The 23406-nt window shown below is 38.3% G+C and overlaps 1 protein-coding gene across 1 annotated transcript in view; it reads right to left on the reverse strand.

The window, feature by feature from the left end:
• Window positions 1-12502: 12502 nt before the first annotated feature.
• The window catches only part of LOC127696572 (cytosolic beta-glucosidase), a 127626-nt gene continuing 116722 nt past the window's right edge, over window positions 12503-23406 (reverse strand). Inside the window, exon 5 of the mRNA XM_052199389.1 lies at window positions 12503-12705. Coding sequence (XP_052055349.1) covers window positions 12503-12705 — 203 coding nt within the window. The remainder of the gene's footprint in view (window positions 12706-23406) is intronic.

The following is a 23406-nucleotide window of genomic DNA, read 5'->3' on the forward strand; positions in this document are numbered from 1 at the left end:
CCATAGAAATACCTAAAAGCCAATCTGACCCAGGCAATTTCTTAATCAATGCTTTTCCTTCAGTTGACTTTGGGATATGTCAAGTTAGTAAATAAAGCCAATAGTATTTGCAAAGTGTAGGTGCTCAGCTTCTCTGTGGATGTGGTGGGGAGTTTACCTGAGGATTCTCCCGTTGTAATAAATATTACAATGACTATATATACACTTGTGCTTGATTATTTAGCCTACAGAACTAGTAATTGTAACTTCATAATTATAGTAGCAAGGGTTTACATATTCAGCTCTTGCTTTCTTCTCCAAGAAAAGCATTATTGGAGGGAATGTTCCCTTATTGGATTTAAAGGTTTACTAGGAGCCACAGTGACTTTTGCATCCAGGGAAGGGTGTTGGTAAGGGGAAGGGATGAAATTGCACTAACATTTTCTGGAGAAGTATAAATAAATATCTACCTCATCCTCACTTAAGATTGTACATGAAGCACAGATCATAGTTCAATCATACCAAAAATTTTTAAATGTATTTGTCTTACTTATACTGCATGATTATAGAGGATCACAGAGTAGCCATACTCTCAAAATTTTTAACCTAACCTAGATAATAATTTTCCAATAGCTGTATAGCTGGAGTCTCCAAGCAGCTGCCCTTTCACACTCCATATATTCTGACTTCAAGAGAATGAGACCATATGAATTTTCACAGAATCACATTTGGCTTAGAAGCAGGTATAGGAAAAAGAGTCTGGAATCTCAGGTAAAGGTCCATCCCTCATCCCTACTCCCTTCTTTTATGAGGGAACATAATCAGTCAACATCATATCATCAGGTCCAATATTGAGGATTTCTTGTGATAGTCACATTCACTGGGATGAAGATGCTGCATCTGATGATGATCTGTTCCAACATGATCTTGTGCTTAGAAGACAGTGTTAGGTTCAGAGACAAATTCCTGAGCTTAGAATCTGGCAAAATATGATAGCACCTTTGACCTTAGTACAATTTCATTTTCAATGATAATAGTGTGTATTATCACATATGTATTACACATTATTACATATATGTATACACATACACATATACATATAGTTCAGTAGCTATGCCAAGGTTAATTGCTCCAACATGCCCTCTAATAGCTCAGAGCACCAGCATGACACCCAGGAAGAAAAGATATTCCAAAGTTGTAGATCTTGGGAGTCAAGTCATAGATTTAACTCAAAGCTGTAAGCAAACAGGATAGACAGCCTTTCAAGTTCTAGTGAATACACTATACTGAGAAGAACTGGACCCCGGAATGATAAAATATGGAAGTAATCCAGGTTCTAAAGCTGGGTGTAGCAGAGGCAAGGGCTTAGTAATTGTAAGTTGCTACAAGATACACTGGATTATAGTCCTCTGGACAATAGAAAAATAGTATCTCCACTTCATAAAGGATGGTGACTTTTTCAGCTCCAAGAGGCTTTGTAGGTACTTATAGCACTGTAATCATTTGCTCTGAATGGTGGAGTAACTCAGGACAGCTAAGGCATTGACGATTTAGACTGCAAGTCCCTGCATCTTCTCATCCTGTTACACTGTGCACAGCATTTGGCAGTCTGGCCATACCCGAAAGTGAGATGCTAGATCAGATGTGGATCTGATGAGGTGAGTTCTGTTTTTCTGGGCACCAATGGCTAGATTCCCCAGTGACTCTGCCCTTGTGCATAAGACTGAACAACATGGTCCTACCAGATGTGTGACTGCTCTAGTAGTTCAAGGCTCAAGGTCCCATGCAATCAGGAGTCAGCAGTGCTTCTCTTCATAAGAAAGACAACAGAACATAAGATGAGGGTGTGGAGTACTTGGCACTAGTGGTAAAAGGGCAGAGAAGCTCTGCTCAAGGATGGTCCATAACAGGTTCAGGGGGAGTAGAACCTCATGAAAGCATGAGTTAAATGGATTCTCATACTCAGAACAGGACACGTATTAGCAAGGCAGGGAATGGCTGCTGAGGACATAGGTTAATATCCATTGGTACAGCTCAGCTAATGAACACCAGAAAGCATCCTTGGCTGGACTCAAGACCTGGGAGGGATCCAAGAGTCCTCAACAGTGAGAACTGAAGGTGTTCATGGTAGGGATAGGAGATGAGGTAGCCTCTTGCTTACCTTTTCTTCACAGAGAAAAATTCCTCTAATCCCAAATAGACCTCATCTGGAGAGGCAGGGTATCAAAGGCTATGCGTTCCTTTCTTTTATTCACAGCCATTTGGGGTTTCTATGCTCTAGCAGAGGTAGCCTAACTTTTCACATTGCAACACAAGATGGCCATCTACAAATGTCTTAGGTTAAATTCCTAGCTATTCTGGGATGCATAGGACCTATATCTGCTAGAATTGCCTATGACTCATTGTGGACTTTTTTCTTGTGTTTTTCTCTACTGATTTTTGGGAGAAGTGTGTGTGTTTCTTCATTCCTTTTCTTCTTTCCTGCAGGATGAGAAGATGCAGGAAGGAAGAATGCTAGGAGTTTCCAGTAAACAATTTTATTCATGTTTTGGTATTTAATTGTTAAGAGGGAATGAGAGAATCTCATGGGTGCCCTAAATATGAATTTGAACTTTCTACTGGGTAATCCTGTATTGTTTCAGCCTGGCTTGAGAATGGCATGAAGACACCTGGTCACAGAATAGAGACAGTGCCTGCACCATGCCAAGGCCAAGAAAGGTATTTATCTCAATAAAGACCCAATGAAGGATGAAGGGAGAATAGAGGCACGAAATGGGAATACAAAAATTGGGAAGAAAAGATAATTGATAAAGAGAGCAAAAAAGAGAGAGGGAAGAAGAGAAAAAAGGAAGAGCAAAAAAGCAACAAACAAACAAAACAAAAACCTCTGGAAGACAGGGAGAAGTTAATAGCACTGTTGGCTTCTGTCTCTATTTTGCTATGAGAAAGAAATGCTCTGGTACTGAACCTCAAGCCCATGGCCCATGGTGAGATCTCAAAGCATCATCTGTTTCGTTATTGCTTAATTCTAGAGTAAATGCTGCCACCATCCTTTAGCAGAATTATGACTTTATTTACTTACATGGTACAGTTTTAGATCCTTGAGAGCTCACATTGTCTTCATCGTGGAATTAGAAATGTAGCATAAGCTTCCAGCTCACAGTCAAAGTCCAATGAACGAAAGGCTTGAGGGTAGTACTGTAATATGTGACATTCTCTATTTAACAGCTACCCAGGCCTTGGAACTTCATAATTCTGTCACCACAGAAAATGAACACTATTATCACTGGCAGCTTATTTTTAACTACTCACGCCTTTGTAATGATCTATTGTAAATTAAGGTATACATCTAAATGGATTTAACACACTCTATCAAAACAGAAATATTAAGAGTACCTGCCAGCAACTTTCCATTAAAGTTACAGGGAATGTACACATTTAATACACTTAGGAATACTGGAATTTTTTAGATGACATCAGTTTTGTGAGGTGTCAACACATAACCAAAATATTCAGGCTTTATTTTCAGCATTTTCTTGATAATAAACAATAGTGAGCTTTCAGTTCAGCATTCAGATTCATCAAATAAGTCCTCAAGAACAGATCCATTGCGCAGGCTAAAGTTAGGAAAGGATACCAATATACTATTTAAAAAAAAAAAAACTATATCTTTTGGTTCCCTAGATTCTAATGTGGCAGGATATTATTATCTGCTGGAACCATAAAGCCTTTTATAGAGATATTTTCCCCTTTAGCCCTGTTATTTTAATTTGTGCACAGATTTTAACACAGGCAATTTCCCCCTGCAAGGGCCTTTCACTAATAGAATTATACTGTCTTAACTCAAAGTGGTATTTGGTTCTTAGTCCACTGGGCTCAAAAGATTATTTTCTTGTGGTAGAGAGCTCTCCACATGGCCCAGAAGCATACCATTATCTGCACTGAGCACCCCAACCCTTTCCATCCTTCATGAGGCTCCACAGCTGGGCCCAGTGTGAAAATGACAAGCATTAGAAATCTCCAAGAGTTTATTTTCCTCTGGCCGGGCTATTTGGTTGCTGGATTCCCGTCAATGCCATCACAATGCATGCCTTTCAATAAAAAGTGATCCTAACAGGATTAAATGTAATTTAGAGTCAATAAGGAGAAGTTTGCCATCGGGCAGAATTATAATAGACACTGTGATCAGAACGTAGTGAATCTGGAAGGTTTTCAGAGATGCGTTCTACTGTACAAAAATGAAACACAGAGGGCAAAGAAAATGTTTATTTGCTGCCAAACCTTTCACTGGCTCTGTTTTCCATGCAAATCAATTCACAGTTTAATAAGAAGTGTATATTGTAGTTAGCATGGAGGCAAAAAGAAAGGAAGACATTTGCAGGGTAAAGTGCAGAAAAATTTCATCACTGTTCTTTATATGCATGGTAAATAAAATGTTTCAGTTCTGCCTAACATGGAAACTGAACCCACAGGAGGCACAGTGCTCACCACAGAATCGTGTTTGATGAAGTGCAGTTCTTAACCCGTCCCTTGGCAAGCAATTGCTTTGAAAAGTGGTCACTCCTCTAGAAAACAACCCTGAATACCCTGGGCAGGATAGATCTGGAAAAGTAATAGAGGCATTAACACTCAGTTGGAACTACAGTCCAGATGAAAATGTGCCAGCACAGCAGGAGGGTGTGGCTGCTTGGTTGGAAGAGTCAATACATTCCACTCATGTAAAGCAATTGCTTTTGTTCAGGGCAGAAGGTTGGAAAAGTAAGAAAGGTATGGAGTGAGTACTGGTTATCTAAGGTTGCTTCCCTTCTGTTTGAGTCTTGAACCAACACCAATAGAAAATAATAATAATAACTACTACTATTATTATTTAATGGAATGTAAGGTTAGTTCCTTTCATATATCATCTCATTTTATTTTAAAATAGCCATGTTGGTTGTATTATTTTAATCCTCATGAAATAGTAAAATGTTAAAATCAAAAACATAAGGGGCTAATGTCAAAAGTTCTATAAAATACAGAGCTGAAATAAAACTCTGTGTTAGATGAACTTTTAAACCATTATATCTGTCAACTAGAAGCTGAAATACAAAACTGAATCATGGGCAAAGTTTTGGTTTGGTGATTCATTTCTGGTAAGAGAACCAAGTTTGTAGGAGACAAGATTCCAAAACAAAAGGACCTATGTGAGTATGTGAGAAAAGAGAGTGTTTGGTATAGATAGTGACTGTCTTTAAAAAGAATGAAGCTACACATCTAACACTCTATGAAATGGCCAGCTGGAAGGTATGGAAAATTGGCTGAAATTTCAGAGACATGGAGGAATTTATATGAAAGGGCCTGTGGTTAAACTATATGTCAGGGCAGCTGTCTAAATGTTCCTAGGAATCATCAGCCCTGGGCTCTAGGCTTGATGCTCCCAGATCTTTGCCAGGAAAAAAATGTGTGTGCTTAATACCCAAAAAAGAGAGGGAAAAAAGTTGGATGGGTTTCCATATGGGATTCACCACTACATGTCTCTGGGGTTGATATGTTATTTATCTTTTTATTGCCATAATGCATTTATCTGGATAAAGATAACTATAGACTGTCTTACGGGAACTATGCCAGGATTATAGAAATCTATCCACACCTGAAGTTTCAACTATAAATTAAAGTCTGACTCCATCATACAGATTTCATCAATGACTTTATACATTGATAAATTACTTTCAGAAATTGAATATCACCCTAGGCAGAGAAAATGCAAAGTAAATTAAAGCTGAAGTTACTCACCACTGGACAAGTAAACACAAGATTAAAAACATTACATGTTCATCATGTTCATCATGTTAGAATATCTATCATCAAAAAGGGAAAAGATGGCAACCAGTGGCAGAGAGGTGGATGAAAAGAAACCCTTGAACACTGTTGGTATGAATGTAGATTAGTGCAAGCATTTGATAACATTATGGAAATGCCTTGACATTAAAAATTAGAGAGCAATTCCAGTACTGGGTATTTATCTAAAGAAAACAAATTCAGTCTATCCTTTCAACCTGAGCACCCATCAATAGTTGAATGAGTAAAAATAACAATAGTAGGAAAGATTATAAAGTATAAGATGTGTCTTTTGGAACACATGGTAGAAATAAATTTCTGAAAAATTTCTATCAGTTAGAGAAACATGTAAATGGACCTGAAAGACATTATGTAAAGAGAAATAAGCCAGGAACAAAGAAGTAAGGTATCAAATGATCTCACTCAGGGGAGAAAGCTAAACAAACCCAACTAGTGAGAGTGCAAGGTAATATGGTTGTTAATGAAGACCATCATTGGTGAGAACAAATGACTTTGGACGTATTAGAAAAGGAAATAGGGAACTGGGAAAGTAACCCCATGATAAAGCACCAGCATAGCATCTATGAGGACCTGTGTTCAATTTCCGACACAAGGGGAAGAAAAGCTAGGAGTTTTCTGATAAGGGTATGTACTATAAATGCCCAGGTTAGGGCTAAGCGCACCATGGTGTCACTTCACATCTGCTAGTTGCTACGCAGGCCTTGATTTTAAGCACCATCTGCTGCAAAAAGAATCTGTCCTGATGATGGTTGAAAGATGCTGTGATATTCTGATATAACAATAAGCCATTGGGGAGGTCAGTGAAATATTATACTTATTTGACTGAAAAACAGTAGTAGGTCCTTCCCATAGATCTTTGGCCATGATAACGGTACCAAGCATGAGGTTAAATTTATGATGTAGGCCTTAAATCCAATTGGAAAGTAATTGGTTACTCTCATGACATTTCTGTCATTATTGTACAAATGGGCGTATCTTCTTAGGCTGGTCATTATTGTAATTCACAGGGTTCAAGGCTAGACAATATTGATGATTATATTTCTCCTCCTGTAGCATTCATAGAACCTTCTAGCACCATGAAACTAGCAAGTAGGAATGAAAGACTCAGGTTAGGAACACATTGGTTTCTCCATGTTCAATAATTCAAATATATTTGTTCGTTGTAGGAGCCAGAGGCAATGTGTGACAACAAGGAAATGACATTTCTGGACAAATCATGGTGTTGCACATAGGAACCCACAGCAATTGTGATGGTAAACACAATACCTGAGCAAGCTCAATCAAGGCATCTGATGGATGCTGGGGGGGGGGGGCTTTATTTAAGTGTTTGACCTTTGGTAGGTCATCCAAGCGTCAGTGGAAATCCATACATCCAAGAGCTTTTGAGCAGCTCAAATTGTACATGACAGGCTCTTAAGTCTACCAGGCTATCTTTAAAGTCATTACACAGCCTTGAATTCCTGGACTGTGGCCTCTACATCCTGTCTTCTAGTATTACAAGCATTCATTACCATATCCAGCCTAGATGATATTCATTTGCCCATCAAACCACCTGTGACCATCCAAGCTGTTCAAAATTATTCCCTCCTCTGTATAGGAACAATTAGCCTTTAGAAAATTCACTTGACATTTTCTATTTTCTCAAGTCTCAATCAAGCCACAGAAGTCCAGGTGATTCTTCATAGCCATTGCACTGCACCTCTTCAAAATGCTGTGTAGGTGAGTTTAATAAACATATACTGATTGACTCACAGAACACCTCCAACCACAATGATGATGTAAAAACTGGAATCTTCTCGGCACAGTACAATACTGAAAGCTCACAAGTGTCATGCTCTACCTACTGAAAACAAGCCAACAGAACAAATAAAAATCAGTATCTCTTCTTAGGTCCAGCAAAGAATTGAGGTCTGATGAAAAATAGCTGTCAGTGAAATTAGAGTAATAGATTGTCTGGGTGATAAGTCCCACATTAACAGAAAGCTATGGAGAGAAATTTTTGTGTGAAACAGAGCTGCTCCCATGAAAGGAAACCTAAACAGATTTGATGAATTGCCAGAGCCTTGATGTGGAGAAATTCAGGGGTGAAAATATGGTAGTGCTAACACATTCTTGCTGTGTTCTAGGAACCATTCTATGCACGCTGTGTATGTACTTGCTGATTTGATGGTCATGATAGTCATATCATTTTGTACATGGGAAACTGAGGCACGGGGAATGTTAGGATGTGGATACATGTTACTTGGCAAGAACATTTCTAATTTTTAATTTCGGAATTATGTTAGCTTTAAGGAAACATGCCTCAAGACCCCACACCCTTGGTGCTGGTAATTCTGTGTTTCCTTGATTTCAGTTACCAGAAGTCATGCAGGCAAAACAGCGAGCACAAAGCACTGATCAGTGCTCAGCTATGTGAACAGCTAGTCTACTCACTTTAAGAAATACTCCAATATTAAAAAAAAAAAAGAAATATCCCTCCCAAGGGAACCAGGGTGAGGAAGGGAGAGAAGAGTGTAATCAAGGGGAAGTATCAAAGTGAACTGCTTTTTATGCATGATTCAAAATGTCACAATGCAACTCACTATTTATATGATTAATATATGCTGATAAAATGTTATAGTAAAGCCTCACTTCCGTTTGCTCTCACAGTTGAGAAGTGTCCTTCCTCAGAAGCCTTAAATGTGCACTTTGCCCTGACCTCTCCACCCTACCCCACTGCCTCTCTACACTCAGCTGTTGCCACATACCTAAAGTCCAACATAAGACAGCACAGTTCCCTAAAACCATTCTTTAATGGTTTATCATGCTCTTGTCTCTGCGCCACATCTTTCGCAAGACAACTCCAGCCTAAAATATTATGCTGAGCGATGAATATGTGTTCTCCAGGTGAGGTGCGCTGCTAATAATTAAACAGTATTAATTCCATCAGCTTAGATTTACATTTGGAATTCTCAGTAATAAGGCTCAGCATTCTATTTTCTTTTTGACCAGCCTAGAGTAATAAAATTGGTATTTAAGGATTCTCATATAAATCTTTTTTTTTCTTTTTGGTCAGTCAGCATTGGGGATTTTTTTTCAATATATTACAAATGCATTCATTATTCTCGTTTGTAAAAATAATTAAAAGCTACAGGCCAAACACAAATTCCCAAGACATAAAAACATGACTAGCACTCTACTGCCAAACACTGATGTTGCCAACATCTTAGTGTGAGGTTTTAATGAGAAACTACTTCCTTCTTTCATGCAGTAAGGGACTCAGGTGGAACCCCTCCCTTTTCAGGAGTTTGGGAACCACACACACTCTGTCTTTCAGAGTGGTCTCTCATTTTGTGTATATTTTTAGCAATCTGCCAATTGTACATTTTAAAAGAAAAAGTACCTTTTAAGAAAAAAAATAATTTTCTCAAATGTGACTGCCAGGATGTAGATATCATGTGTTCATATAACAAGGAAACAAAAACTGGAAAGATAAAACAAGGGAGGAATAACGAAGTCTGAGTATGTCTGTCTTCCCTATCACTGAGATCTTCAGGTCTCCCTTTGTTTAAAAAGGACGTAAAACATGACCATTAACAGCCCTCAGGTGGCCTTATATGTTTTGAAAACTGTCTATCAGGGCTAAGAAGAATTAATAACTCTTGCTTTTCCACTTAAAGAATTCAAAGTCTGATTCCCTGACAGGCAAAACACAGTCCATCTTGTTCTTAAGTGTCTTAACACTAAGACAAACCATTGAGTACAATATTAATTGAATTACTACAGAGACTGGGAATTTGGTAAAGGGAGGGGAAGCCGATGAGGACTTTCATGTTTACTTGCTATTGTTCATTTGTCTTTTCATCTTAACCCCGGGGTAATTTATGCTAAGTTATATGATCAATTGGGGAGCCCCACTTTGTGTGGTCCAGCTTTGAAATGAAGAGTTGTCCTGTAAGAACCAGAAGAGGACTTCAAATGGCCACAGCTCAGGGAAGAAGCTTGGGCAAGAATCACGCTAATGTTTATTTCACCTGGTAGACCAAATGTGACAGACTGCTTTATGTGCAACGGAATATTAATTTTCTGATTTGGTTAAGGAAAACACGCTGCTCATTTGTATTGTTGTAAAACTTGTGAATTTGCCCCATAGGATAAGTAATACTCAAAGCCGCATCCTAATTAAAAGAAAAACTCAGTTGCCGTGCCAGATAATATAGGAGGGCGTATAAATTGTAAACAAGATGCATGGTAAAAATGAAAAAGACAGGCTGGATTGGAAAGGAATGAAATAAGCTTTGGAAATGTGCTTCTTAAATGAACACAAATTGTGAGATAATGTCTCATTGAACAATAAAAATAACAAACCAGTGGCAAAGATGTAATAGAATTCCCCATGTATACCATTTTAATCTTAATATAATTTTCCCCAGTGCATCCATGTTTATTGAACTACTATGACCGATTCTTTCTCACTCTGTCCAAACTTACTGAGATTGTGTTCTCCACTGTAAATAATTCCCTTATAATGAACATGAAAACGATCCAGAAATTGACCACAGTTTATAAGAGGAAAAATGACATTGCATCTACTCACAGAAAAGGCCCTCCTTGGATGTCAGGTCTATACACAGTTTCTTTGAGGACGCAGCATGAGAGGATAGGAAATGCTCCCTGCTTCCTGCTAGGTCATCAACTTAACACCTGTGTTGCTTTTCCTTTTCTTGTCCTTATTTTCAATTTTTTGATTTTTTATTGGTTATTTTGTTTATGTACAATTCAAGTGTTGTCCCGCTTCCCGGTTTCCTCTCTGGAAACTCATCATCCCTCTCCCTTCTCCCCTCTCCCCTGCCTCCACAAGGGTGCTTCCCTACCCACACGCCTACTCCCGTCCCAGCTTCCTAGCATTCCCCTACCCTGGGTCATCAAGCCTTCACAGGTACCAAGGGCCTCTCCTCACTTTGATGCCAGGCAAGGCCATCCTCTGCTATAAATGCAGTTGGAGCCATGGGCCCCTCACGTGTGTTCTTGCTGCTTTTTCTATCCAGAAAATTCAGAGAGGATCCCCCAGGGAATCCTAATTTGTAGTGTGTTGGATAAAAGCTGATGTAAGACATCATAGGACCTGTTAATAATTATACATGAAACTTGAGTATACAGGGTATACTGCTTCAATTTCTCAGTCTTCATTAGGCAACGCTGCCTAAATGACAGAGATGCATATAGGAAAGGTGTTCTGGAGGGAGAAATGGAATCCCCAAAGGAGTCCTATACCTACCAGGGACTCCCACTAAAGAATCTCAGCAAAGCTCCAACCCCATGGGCATGTTAAAAATTCTTACCTTCCAATGTAGTAAATTTCCCCTGCCTTCGCCGATACTCATTTTGACCACTCAAAGTGTGTCTTTATTTCATGAAAATTTAAAATAGAAATCATAGAAATATAACCTAAGGTTCAGGGAACATCATGAAAGTGGACGGGGAAAGAATGTAAGAGCCACAGGATGGGGTGCAGTGTCATGAAATGCTGTCCTCTGGACAGTACATGGGAATCACACTCAGGAGCTCACTACACTATGGTTAGCTGCACATAATCAAGCCACCACCATCAAGTAATATTCCAGCAGAAAGTCAAATCAGACTAGGTGATTTTGACATAGTTGTTTTGTTTATTTTGCTAAAGAAGAAAGGACTCAAAAGCGGGAAGAAAAGAGGTTGTGTTGCGAGGGTATGTGGGAAGGAAAGCAGAGTGTAGGTAGACTCATGGGACATTGTATACCCACATAAAATTTGCAATTAAATGCTTCAAAATAAATACATCATTTTTATAAACATATAAAAATGAGGATCATGCCCTGTTTCTCACTTTGATTTGAATTTTGTGTTACTCTGTAACAAGAATCTGGGATTTTATTAAATATCAAGATGAATGGAGCTGTGAGTGCTGCTTAGTGTCAGAGTCCTTGCCTAAGAGGCACAAGGCATTGTGTTCCATCCCTGACGCCAATAAACTAACAAAGAAAGACACATATCTTCCTTCTGTTCAGAGCTTAATACATTTTAATTTTTATTATCTTCCAAAATTCATTAGACAAAAGATATATATATATATATATATATATATGTATAATCAATCATTAACAAGATAAATCATGAACATATTAATATATTTCCTTACATGTATTATTAGTTCCTCTGTTGAATGGAATGCATGTTGTGGCTTTTAGCTTTGCTCTTTTGTGCTAAATTGAATACTGGAAATTGCATGGATCAAACAGTACCAGAAATCTTCTCCTGAGCAAAAATAGCTATGAAGCCAAAGTAATCAGGTGTACAAATCTACCCTTGAAACAGTAATCTACACTCTAAGGTTTCTGCTGTTTGAGTTGCAAATCAACTGTGTATTATCTTTATAAACTCACCATTACTTGTCCAGGAAATTGTTCTAAGAATTAAAATTGAAGTTTTCAAAGCAACCTAAAAATTTTAATGAGAATCAATGTCTGTGATTCTCTATTTCACTAAGATGCTTTCTGATAAAATGCAGTTAGCATGTAGAAGTTCTGACCAGATATAAACTTAGGGTTTCAGGCATTATAATCACAGATCATTGAGAACTGAAGCAGCTTCAGGTTGTTTGAGACAACATGACCAAAGCATCCCTCAGTCCTTCCAGCACAGAGGGGACATTTCCCAACTGCCTTCCCTACACAGGGCCTTCCAGGCCATTGTTTTTGATGACCTTGGCATATTCCTTGGCTGACCTGTATGGAACTCGGGGTCTAGCAGGATCTTCAAAATCAACATGGAAGAGGCCAAATCGTCTGCTGTATCCATTGTTCCACTCAAAGTTATCCAGAAGCGACCACGCACAGTATAATTGAAGATTGACTTCATCCACATGGATAGCTGAAATGTTTGGAAAAAGAACCATTAGCATTTCTGGGAGTGCCGGGTGCCTCTTTCTCCTGCTTTGCTAGGCATCTCAGTGGGAACAGATAACATTCTTCTTTATCATTTTTAACCATAGAGACACTACACTGAAATAAAGATAACAGGGGACCTAATGCATGTGTTAACTAGCTTGATTTAGTTATTCTTCAGAATCTACCTTCATCAGGTCCCATACTACAGCAGACAGGAATTTGAGTCACTTAAAATAATCCCTCTTCCCAGTTTTCTGCTTGACCTGAGCAGGAGTTTCACTTCAGAACTTAAGTCATGGACAGGCATGGGTGACAGAATCCCCAGCACTCAGAAGTCTCACACAGGAGGATGGGTGCAGGTTCAAGGCAAGTTTGTTTTACTTAATGAGCTGCAGATGATCTTAGACCTTATCTGAAAATTGAAAGAAGTTACTTATTATTCTAATAATGTGATCAGTCATTTTGACATTTGTTCCTTCTGTTAACGTACAGTTTTTCTAGTGCATTTTTAACACACACACACACACACACACACACGTTCCTAGTACCAAGAAGTGAATTCAGTTACAAACACCATCACCATCAGAGTACATTAGAGTACCTCTAAAAGCTAGACAAAGCCAGTGGTCAGTTGGACAAGATGAGAGTAGCATGCCCAGGAAATTTGAAAAATGTCCCTGTCCCTTAATTTCCATAAGAAAACTGGTACATATCTTATAGCTCTAAAATTATAAATGCCAAGCAGAAATGGTAAGTACACAGCTCTGGCATGTCCACAGCTGTGGACAGCTTATGGAAAGCTTAAAAATGCCATAGCAATCTCTGTTAATTGGTCACGGTAGCACACTACCAAACACAGGCTAGATTATGAGCAATGGCCAATCATTTTTCATAGTTCAAAGGAGTAAGACATCCTAAATCAAGTCAATGGTGATCTCAGCATGTTGTAGTGTGCTATATCAAGGTTTATTATGACACCTTCATGCTACATCCTCATGTGGCAGGAAAGGCAAGTGAGCTCTGCCCTGTATCTTTATATATGGTCCCTAACTCCACTGATGATGGCACCTTTGTTACCTAATCAAATCCCAAGGTCCTCATATCATAGTAACAACACATGAAGAGCTAAGACATCCACATTTATTTTAGAGAAACTCGACGTGTATTCTATATCTCATTGTTTATACCCTCCATCTAGACTCAGAGTGCCTGAGACCTTTAAGAACCAAATGTGATACTATATCCTCAAGACTTGTACAACATCAAACTAGACAAAAATTTCAGCATGGAATAGAAAGGGAGACCCATGATGTACCACCCCAAGCTGATGAGCTATTTGCAATTCTTGGTTTCTAGAAGAAAGTGTTGGTTTTCTTCAGCTATGTGACATCTGAATGTTTATCCAAGCTCCAGTAGGAGTCCTACAACTGTTCACATACAGGCAGCAGTAAACAAATTCAGTGGCTTAAAATATAGAGTATTGATGGGTCTGGACAGATGGCTTAGCAATTAAGAGCATTGAATGTTCCTCCAGAGAACTCAGGTATAATTGGTAAAATGCATATGACAACTCAAACCTGTCTATAAGTCCAAGATCTGACATCTTCACACAAACATACATGCAGGCAAAACACCTATGTACATTTGATTAATTAATTAATTAATAAAATATTGAGTTAGGAGCGAAAATAATAGAGAGACATAGTAGAAATTGTAGATGAGGAAATGGGATAGATTTGGTGAAAACACGTTGTAAATATATGTCCAAAGTTTTCATATAATAAAAAAGTTAAGAAAAATTAAAACATTAGTCATTTGGTCCAAAAGTGTACATATAAATGAACATAATATTCTCTATATAATTTCTTATGTGTGTTCTCTAACCTTATCGTTTCTCTTCATGCTAGGAGACCAAAGAATAGAGAAATCTCGAAAACATTTCACAGTGATTTTCATTGTTTGAGATGGAGAATTTATATTTTTAACTACTATTTTAAGTTTCACAGAATTCTGAGATTGACTCTTCCCTTGAGCACTTTGAGAATCACAGTACGCACACTTGGTCTGTGATCCACTAAGATCTATTTCTCCATGCAGAAATCACAAGAAAAGGCTGGTAGCTTAACGAGATGGCTACATCTCTCAATAAACAAGAAAAAATGAACATTCACATAATGAATCAGATTTTAATTACACTGGGAATTGTTTTCACCAACAATGAGTCCTGTAACTAAATAGGTATCAAATGAAGCTCTTTCATTTTTTTCTTTGGTATCAGTCTATATTCTTTCAAGTTTATGAAGAAACACTGTGCTCCTTTTCTACTATATATCTGTAGAACTCTAACTCATAAGAGTTTTGTTTATAGAGTTAGGTATTATGCATATAAAATGTCCATGTCAGGATGTGTAACCTGAGGTACAGTTGTACAAAGAATCAAGCAAGTGTTTTGATTCAAGTATTTTTATAAAAGGTGTAGGGCAAGAACTAAGGCAAACTCTCTTACCTGTTGTCCTTTGCCAAGTATAATCTGAAAAATACCCTTTCCTTTGATTTTTTTTTTAAGAATCCAATTTAAGTACAAAATGAGACATCTCTGTCTCAAAACTACGAAAGCCCACTATTTGTTTAGAAAACAGTAATCTCAGACTCCATTGCTTGGTAACTCTGGCTGGGGGTCCATGAGAACATGCATGTGTTCTTTCCCACTTGTAGAACTACTATTGCCCAACAAGAAAGCCTGCCAGGTATATGGTTAGACCTTTTCTGCAAACACACACTGTCCCTCTTATCATATATATATATATAGAAGGGCTGCTTCATGTGCTAACCCAAGGGATAAGAATGAGGCCCTGCCTGCTTGAAAGGGAACAAAGGGAAATCTTGACAATTTCATTAACTGTCAGGAATGCAGCAGCAAGCACTAAACTGCCCACGTGACGCTGGGGGGTGTCTCTGCATTTTCACTGCAGGAACACTCAAGTGGAGAATTACCCAGTTACGTTCAGGAGCGAGCCTGCTGGAATCCTTCTCACCAGGCCATCACTGGGAAAAATTACAAAACCACACCGGAACCTGCATGCCTCTCCTCTTCCAATCTCCTTGAGAATGGAACGAGACCATCATCACATTTCTTGTCACCATGATTTATGAGGTCCCAGATCTTGGCAGGGGCAAAAAGCACTTCTGAGAATTTGCTTTCTTTCTTTAACCATAGTTAGAGGCAAAGTCAACACAGACCAATAGGAATTTGGACAGCTACACAGCATGCAAGGATAAAAATGGTACCCATTGTAGAGTCAGAGTGTAATGCGGGACTACAAGACTATGGAAAGATGCAGGGACGAAAGTTTTATAACTTGCTTCCATTTAAGCTCTTGTAGCTACAAGAAGCCAACACAGACCCCTTCCCAGTTTCACTCTCTCTGTATATATATTATGTGTGTTTGTGTGTATGCATGTTCTTTTGTATGTATATATGTTTATGTATATTATATAGACTTTGTCCAGAAAAAAAAAAAGCCAAACTAAAAAGAATGAAGGCAAACGTTAGGACAACTCTCATATACTTGTTCAGCCATGACCTTTAGGAAGAAACCTAGATGTCCTTCAGCTGATAAAGGGATAATGAAAATGTAGTAAATAGACACTATAGAATAATACTATTCTTCTATGAAAAAATGAGATTTTCACATAAATGAACGGAACTACAAAACAAAGTATCGTGAGGTAACCCAGATGCAGAAAGACAGACACACCATGTTTTCTATCATCCTTGTTCAGTCCCTCACTCCAAGTCTTCAGACATAAGCATATAACCAGGAGTAACTGCAGAAACCAGGAAAGTCAGAGAACTAAGAGGACAATAGCATGGTATTAATGATCTGAAGGGGAAAATAGGGTGGTTGAATTACATTGGATGAGACACAGAATAATATAGGAAGTGGGTAAGGATGTCTGAAAAACTTACAAAGAATCATTAGTACCTAAAATTATTGATAATACATAAAGTTCCGTACATGCAAATATATATTCTATGTGGAAATTTCCCATTTCAGCCGACAATGCGCCCTTATATCCACAGACTAAGAAAAATCTCAACACCAGGCATGAGAAGGCACCTTTTGAGTTGCTCATCAGGGTTTTTCAAGAGTCTCCTCATACTTTATAGGTTATTGAGCACTTCAGAGGATAGAAAGTAAGTTCCTATTGCTGTAGACAACATAGAATTCAGACACAGAGGCTACAGAGCCTGAGCTGGTCCTAACCTGAAAGCCTTTTCACAGAGAATTAGCTTTCTTGGGAAGCGAAGGTGCCATAAAAACTTTCAAGAGAGGGAAGAAAATAATAACCCCACCTAGTTCAAATGCCTATGAACTGTCACAACAACCATCATCATGACACAGTAACACTGAGAATTACTATGTGTGTAGTATGTATTCTTTGGGCATCAAAACAGTTCTCTAAATGGTCTTAATGCCTGATCAATAAGAGAAAAGGAAAGTCTGCTATGGCTATTGTAGTCATAGATCTGGGTGGATAACATACAGCTGCCACTTTACTAAACCACCATAATTCCTAACTACATTCTAAATATTGGTAATTATTCCTGCAGATAAGTGTAGTTCTCCCTCCCTAGTTGGAGTCTATCTTAGTTAAAGTCTCTATTATTGTGATTGAACACTTTGACCAGAAACAACTTGGAGAGTTGATTTTGATTGCAAATCCAAAGTCACAGTCTACTGAAGGAAGCCAAGGTAGGACCACAAGCCATGAAGAAACCTGGAGGTAGAAGCTGATACAGTCTATGAAGGAGTGCTGCTTACTGACTTGCTTCTCATGACCTACCCAGCCATGCTTTTGTATATAGAATGCAGGAGCACCAAAACAGGGGTGATACCACCCACCACACACTGGGCCCTCCTCACTAATTTAGAAGATGCTCTATAGGCTGGTCTGCAGCCCAATAATATAGAGGCATTTTCTCAATTTGGGGTCTCTCCTCTCAGTGACTCTGGTTGTATCAAGTTGAAATAAAACCAGACTGCACAAAGACCCCTCATGAATTTTGTATTTATGGCTTCATAAAATCTATATCCTGTAATTCCTACTTTAAGCCTTCAACCTCACCAATAGTCCTTTTATACTTTCTGTTTTGTGTGGTTATTCACATCTGAAGATTTGGGACTGGGAACCACAGATTAGAACGTACATACAGCATATTTTTGGTTATGGGTTACCTCACACAGAATAATCTTTTTATATTCCCATTTACTGAAAATTTCACTTTTTTTCTTTAAAGATGAATAGTATTTCATTGTCTATAAGTAACCACATTTTCATTATACATTCATCTGTTGAAGAACATTTGAGTTGTTTTGATTTCCTGGCTATTGTGAATAGGGCAACAATGAACAATGCTGAACAAGTTTCCAAAATGTAGGAGATTCAGTTCCTTGGGAAAATGCCAAGGAGTGATATAGATGGGCTGTATGGAAGATTTAAGAAAAAATTTGAGAAAGACATTGGCAGACACTTTGCTAAACTCCAAGAACATAACAGAATTTGCTTCAGTGGTGTCTAAGAAAATACATATACATAGCTGAATGAAATGTCAAAAGATAATGGAAGGATGTGAAAACTGAGTTAATAAAGAAATAAAACTGCAAACTCTAATGAAGATGAAATCCAAAACATCCCATGTCCCCATGAGAAAGCTCAGTGGAAAGCCTTACAAGTACAAAGAATCCAGAAGAAGATAGAATGTCAAAATTCATTGATAAAGCAGAGGAGGCAAGCACTATGAAGTAAGCAAAGAAAGCAAATAAACTATGAAAAAAATAAAGCACAGAAAAGAGACATACAATAAATGTGAAAAATCATCAAAAGATCAAATGTTTGAATTATAAAACTAAATAAGAAAGAATAAATGCCATCGACAAGGTTTTCACCAAATCATAGAAGAAAACTTCCAAAACTAAAGGAAGACATACTCATACCAATACAAAAAGCAAACAATAACTAGATGTGACCAACCAAAGAACACCCCATGACATATTATATTTAAAATGCTATCTATAGAGAACAATGTAAAATATTTACAGGTGCCAAAGGGAAAAAATATGAGTCACATAAAAGGAAATTTTTCTTTGGAATCTCTGAAAGCCAGAAGAGTGTAGAGCAAAGTACTCCAAATTGTATAAGACAATGATGGGCTAGACTACTGCATGCAGCAAAAATATCTTCCATATTTGAAAGAGACAAATAAATTTTCCATGATTCAAACACAAACAAACAAATAAATTAAACACACATGAACACACACACACATACACACACACACACACACACACACACACATGCACGCACAAAATTGCCCACTAAACAGAAGGCTGGAAACAATGCTTTAAACTGAAGAAGGAAATAAGCATGGCTAAGAAACTGTAGAAGAAAAACAATTGAAGTCATAATTTAATGAAAAACATGCTACAACTTTGAACATAAACCAAAACATAATAAAAAAGACTGGAGTCTATAAATGACTTTCAAAAATAATTCTAAATATTAATGGTCTCAACCTTCAAATCTAAAGACACAGGCCAGCTAAGTAGATAAAGAAACAAAATCCACCTTAAAATGAAAAGATTGATTGAAAAATCCAGGCAAATGGAAACAAGAAACAAGCAGGCATCACCATCCTTGTATCTGGCAGCTACTTTTGTCTAATAGAAAGTTTCAATGTTAGGAAATCTGAAAATTCTTGCATTGTGTTTTCTGCAGACCCACAGTTAGCCTAGCATACAATCTGACACAGAAAACTATGACCACAGTGTGGTACTTTGAATCAAAATGGCCCCCATAGTATCATAGGGAGTGGCATTATTTGAAAGGATTATGATGTGTAGCCTGGTTGGAACAAGTGTGGTCTCATTGGAGGTAGTATGTTACTGGAGGTGGGCTTTGAGGTTTCAGAAACTCAAGTCATGTCCAGTGTCTCTCACACACTCTACTCTTCCTGCTGCCTGTTGATCCAGATGGAGAACTGTTAGCTCCTGTCCAGCACTATGTCTGTCTCCATACCACCATGATTCCTGCCATGATGATAATGGGAAAAGCCTTGAACTGTAAAAAAAAACCTTCAGTTAAATGTTTTCCTTTGTAATCACTGTCATAGTCATGGTGTGTCTTCTCAGCAATAGAAACCTAAGTAAAATGCCAATTATTAGGGATTATGGTGACAGGGCAGGACTTAAGCTAGTTATTTGGTAATACAGTCCCTAATTATTTATCAAAAATTAAATGTGACTCATATGTGAATCTATATTAACAGTACCCCAAGCACATCAAAATGCACATTCAAATACTTTGAAGGGAGGCACTGGTAATCCAAATGTCTAATTGCTATTATAAATATTTAAATGTAATCATACTTGATCATCAGATATAGTCATATGGGTATAGAAAATAACTAAGAAAAAGAAACCAATTGGTAACTTAGACAATCTCACAAAGATCTCAGTTGTTAGATGTGCCATCAGAATATACAATAGCTGAATTTACTGAGATGATGACATAGAAACAACATTGGATGCTTTTAGTAGGCTGAAGTAGATTATTTGAAAAAGGGACACAATGTTAGTTGAAAGGAAACACATTTCCCATATGCCAGTGAAGACAATGAAATTTACTTCCAAGTTTGTTGTAAATGTCATGAAAGACCATGAATGCCACCATAATGTGCAGAAAATACTGAGTTTTTGCATTTTCTTCCCTCTATGGTTATTCTTCAGGATGATACTGAAAAAAATAGATAACTAGGAGAGGAGAAGAAAGGAGAGGGGAAGAGGGAAGAGGGAGAAGTAGAGGTCTGCACAGGAACAGAATGCCAGGTAAGCTCACAATAACATGATGGCCATCTGTAATGCAAACAGAGAAGCCCAGGAGAAGTTCATAACAACTGGAATCCTCAGAGCCATTAGAAAACAAATTTCTGCTGATTTTAAGCCCAATCACACTGACAATGAAGATTAATGATCACAATACTGGGTGATTGTTATATCTAACCGGACTTACCAGTTGATGGCATATAGCAGCATCTACTACAATGTGCTTAGTATAGTTTCAGTGTCTGAGTTAGAGTGCTTTGAGCCTGGAAGTGTGAGCACCTCCACCTAAGGAAGTTTATGCTAAAAGAAGAGGAATTTCTGCAAGGCAAGTCCTTCACACTGTGAATCACCACTGAAAGTCCATGGAGATGCTAAATTCTCAGTCCTACTCGAATGCATTTCAGCCCACTGTTTAATTGATATCTAAATTCATTCTCATTCAATCCAAAGAAATATTCCCAGTCACCATGTAGGACAGGTTAAATGGGAACCTACAAAGGAGAAACCAAAACTGTCCATGTGATATAACCTGGAAAAAAGAGACTTAGCAAATATAATTACAAATCTCAAGATAATGGTCCTGGATAATAGTGAGTCCTGAATGTCAAACACCCTTGTAGCAGAAGACGAAGGGAGAAGCAACACCAGAAAGACAGTGCAGGGAAAGATGGAGGTGCTAGCAGCTACCAGAAGCCAACTGAGAAGCATGGAGCACATTCTCTCCCTTAACCTCTGAAAGGGAATTCTGATCCTGCTGAAACCTTAATTTTGGAATTCTGGCTTTATGAACTGTGAAAGAACATATTTCTTTTGTCTTTAAGTCGCCAGGTTTATGGTAATTTGCTAACATAGCCACAGGAAACTCTTTCAGAGTGGTTGCCAACTGGGCTCAGAGTTCTAAACCACCCACCTGATCTTGCTGGGGGCTTACAAGAACCTCTCTCTCTCAAAGGCTGTCAAAGCCAGAGAGAGAAAGCCTTCTGGGGACACAGTTTGAAGCTGATTTTTGGCAATTGCCCACACACTAACGTTGAAAATGTGATTCTATGAGTTTGGTTGAACCTTATAAGTTCATTACTATTGAAAAAGAGCTTTAGCTGGGTAGCATCCTGCAGGAGACCTGGCATACTGGCTGCTTCTCCCTTTCTTTGAACAAAAATAAAGGCATTGGGATGATCTAAACAAAGGAAGATATACAATAAGACTCTCCTCCCCTCTCTCCAGTTTAACATGTGTACCTGGACAGCAACTCTGAAAATACGCAAATCACCTCAACGTAGGAGACCCCACCTGCAGATGGAAACTCATGTTGAAAAGAGCCACATGATCATAACTTTCTGTACAGAGAGTTCTTGAATATCAGAGTTAATTTTTAAATATTTTATAGGGAAATGCCAATTAGCCAGAAATGAGCTCCACAGATTTTTTAATTAACTAGTATTACTACTCTATTACACTTGCGGGGGGGGGGGGGGGGGGGGGCAATTAGGTATGCTGCAAATAGCAAGCAATTGAAAGGGATCATGGGATCACATAAAAATTCATAATTGTAAAGCTAATCTGAGACTAGGTATATGCCTGTATCACCTTCCACAATTTCTCTATCCATATTAATTATGCAGTTATTTCTCTTCCAGCCAAGAAGTTGCTATTACAGGAACCAATGTTCTTCCCAGCCAGAGGTTCATCAAAAGGGCTCATTCTTCCCCCCCCTCCCCCCCCCCCCCCCCCGCCCAATCCCTTTTTCTACCCTTTTCCCTGACTTCTTTTCCTCTGGGATTTGCTTTCCTTTCCTGTAAAATGGAGATATTAGCATATATTCATAGGCTAATGGTGAGCATTAAATAAATTAATACCGATAGCTCTGGGAAGAATGCTCAGTCCCTAGTAAAGCCTAATACATACTACTTAGTGGTTGCAATTGTGGCTTTTATTGCTCTCCAAGTCTGGGAGGGTGAGGAGTGAAAATCTGTTCCATCTCTTCCTCCATCTGGTTTCCAACAGCTTTCAGAGGACGTAGAGTCAGCACAAAGTGCTCAGTGCTGAGAAGCAGTGGAATCGGGTGCCAAGGGAACGTACAGCATCTGGGACAGGGTTATGCTCTGTGGGAATGGGTCAGCTATGGGTCAGGCGGAGTCAATACTGTCATGGAACTTTGGGTACTGCTTCCAGAACACCGGCTGGTACTTCAGCTCTCCTAGTTGAGGGAATAGTGGAAGAAGAAGGAGTAGCTTACTTGACATTCCTAGGACAGATGGACAATGCCTATCCTATATTTATGAAATAAATGTGTTTCAAGCAAAAAAAAAAAAAAAAGAAAAACAAGGAACAGAGTATATGGTGATATTTTATACTTTTTTTCTTAAAAAGAAGTCACAATTTCAGCCTATAAGTAAGGAACGTTCATCAAATAATTCATCAAATTATTTCCACATGAGCATTTAATCAAAGTCTTTGAAAAAATAAACAACTGTAACATTTACTGAGTACTTGAATAGCATATCAAAAGTTCATTATGCATCAAGCCCTTTCATTGTTTCAAGGAACCTAGTAGATATCAATGTCATTTATATTTCACAGAGAAGAATACTGATGTCTAGGAAGGATAAGTAACCTTGATAAGATTCATGCAGCAAGAAAGTTGTTTGAGGCAGGAACTCAAGAGGGCAATAGCAGTAAAGCCTACATGTGGAGTCTGCACAATTAGAAGATCTATTCTAATCAGAGAGGATGGGACATGCCTAAAGGATCTCTTTGCTCAATGAAAAGAGCCCATGGATCCAATAATTAGTTGGGGT

The sequence above is a fragment of the Apodemus sylvaticus genome, chromosome 11 (assembly GCF_947179515.1).
Source record: "Apodemus sylvaticus chromosome 11, mApoSyl1.1, whole genome shotgun sequence".
NCBI classification, from domain to species: Eukaryota; Metazoa; Chordata; class Mammalia; order Rodentia; family Muridae; genus Apodemus; species Apodemus sylvaticus.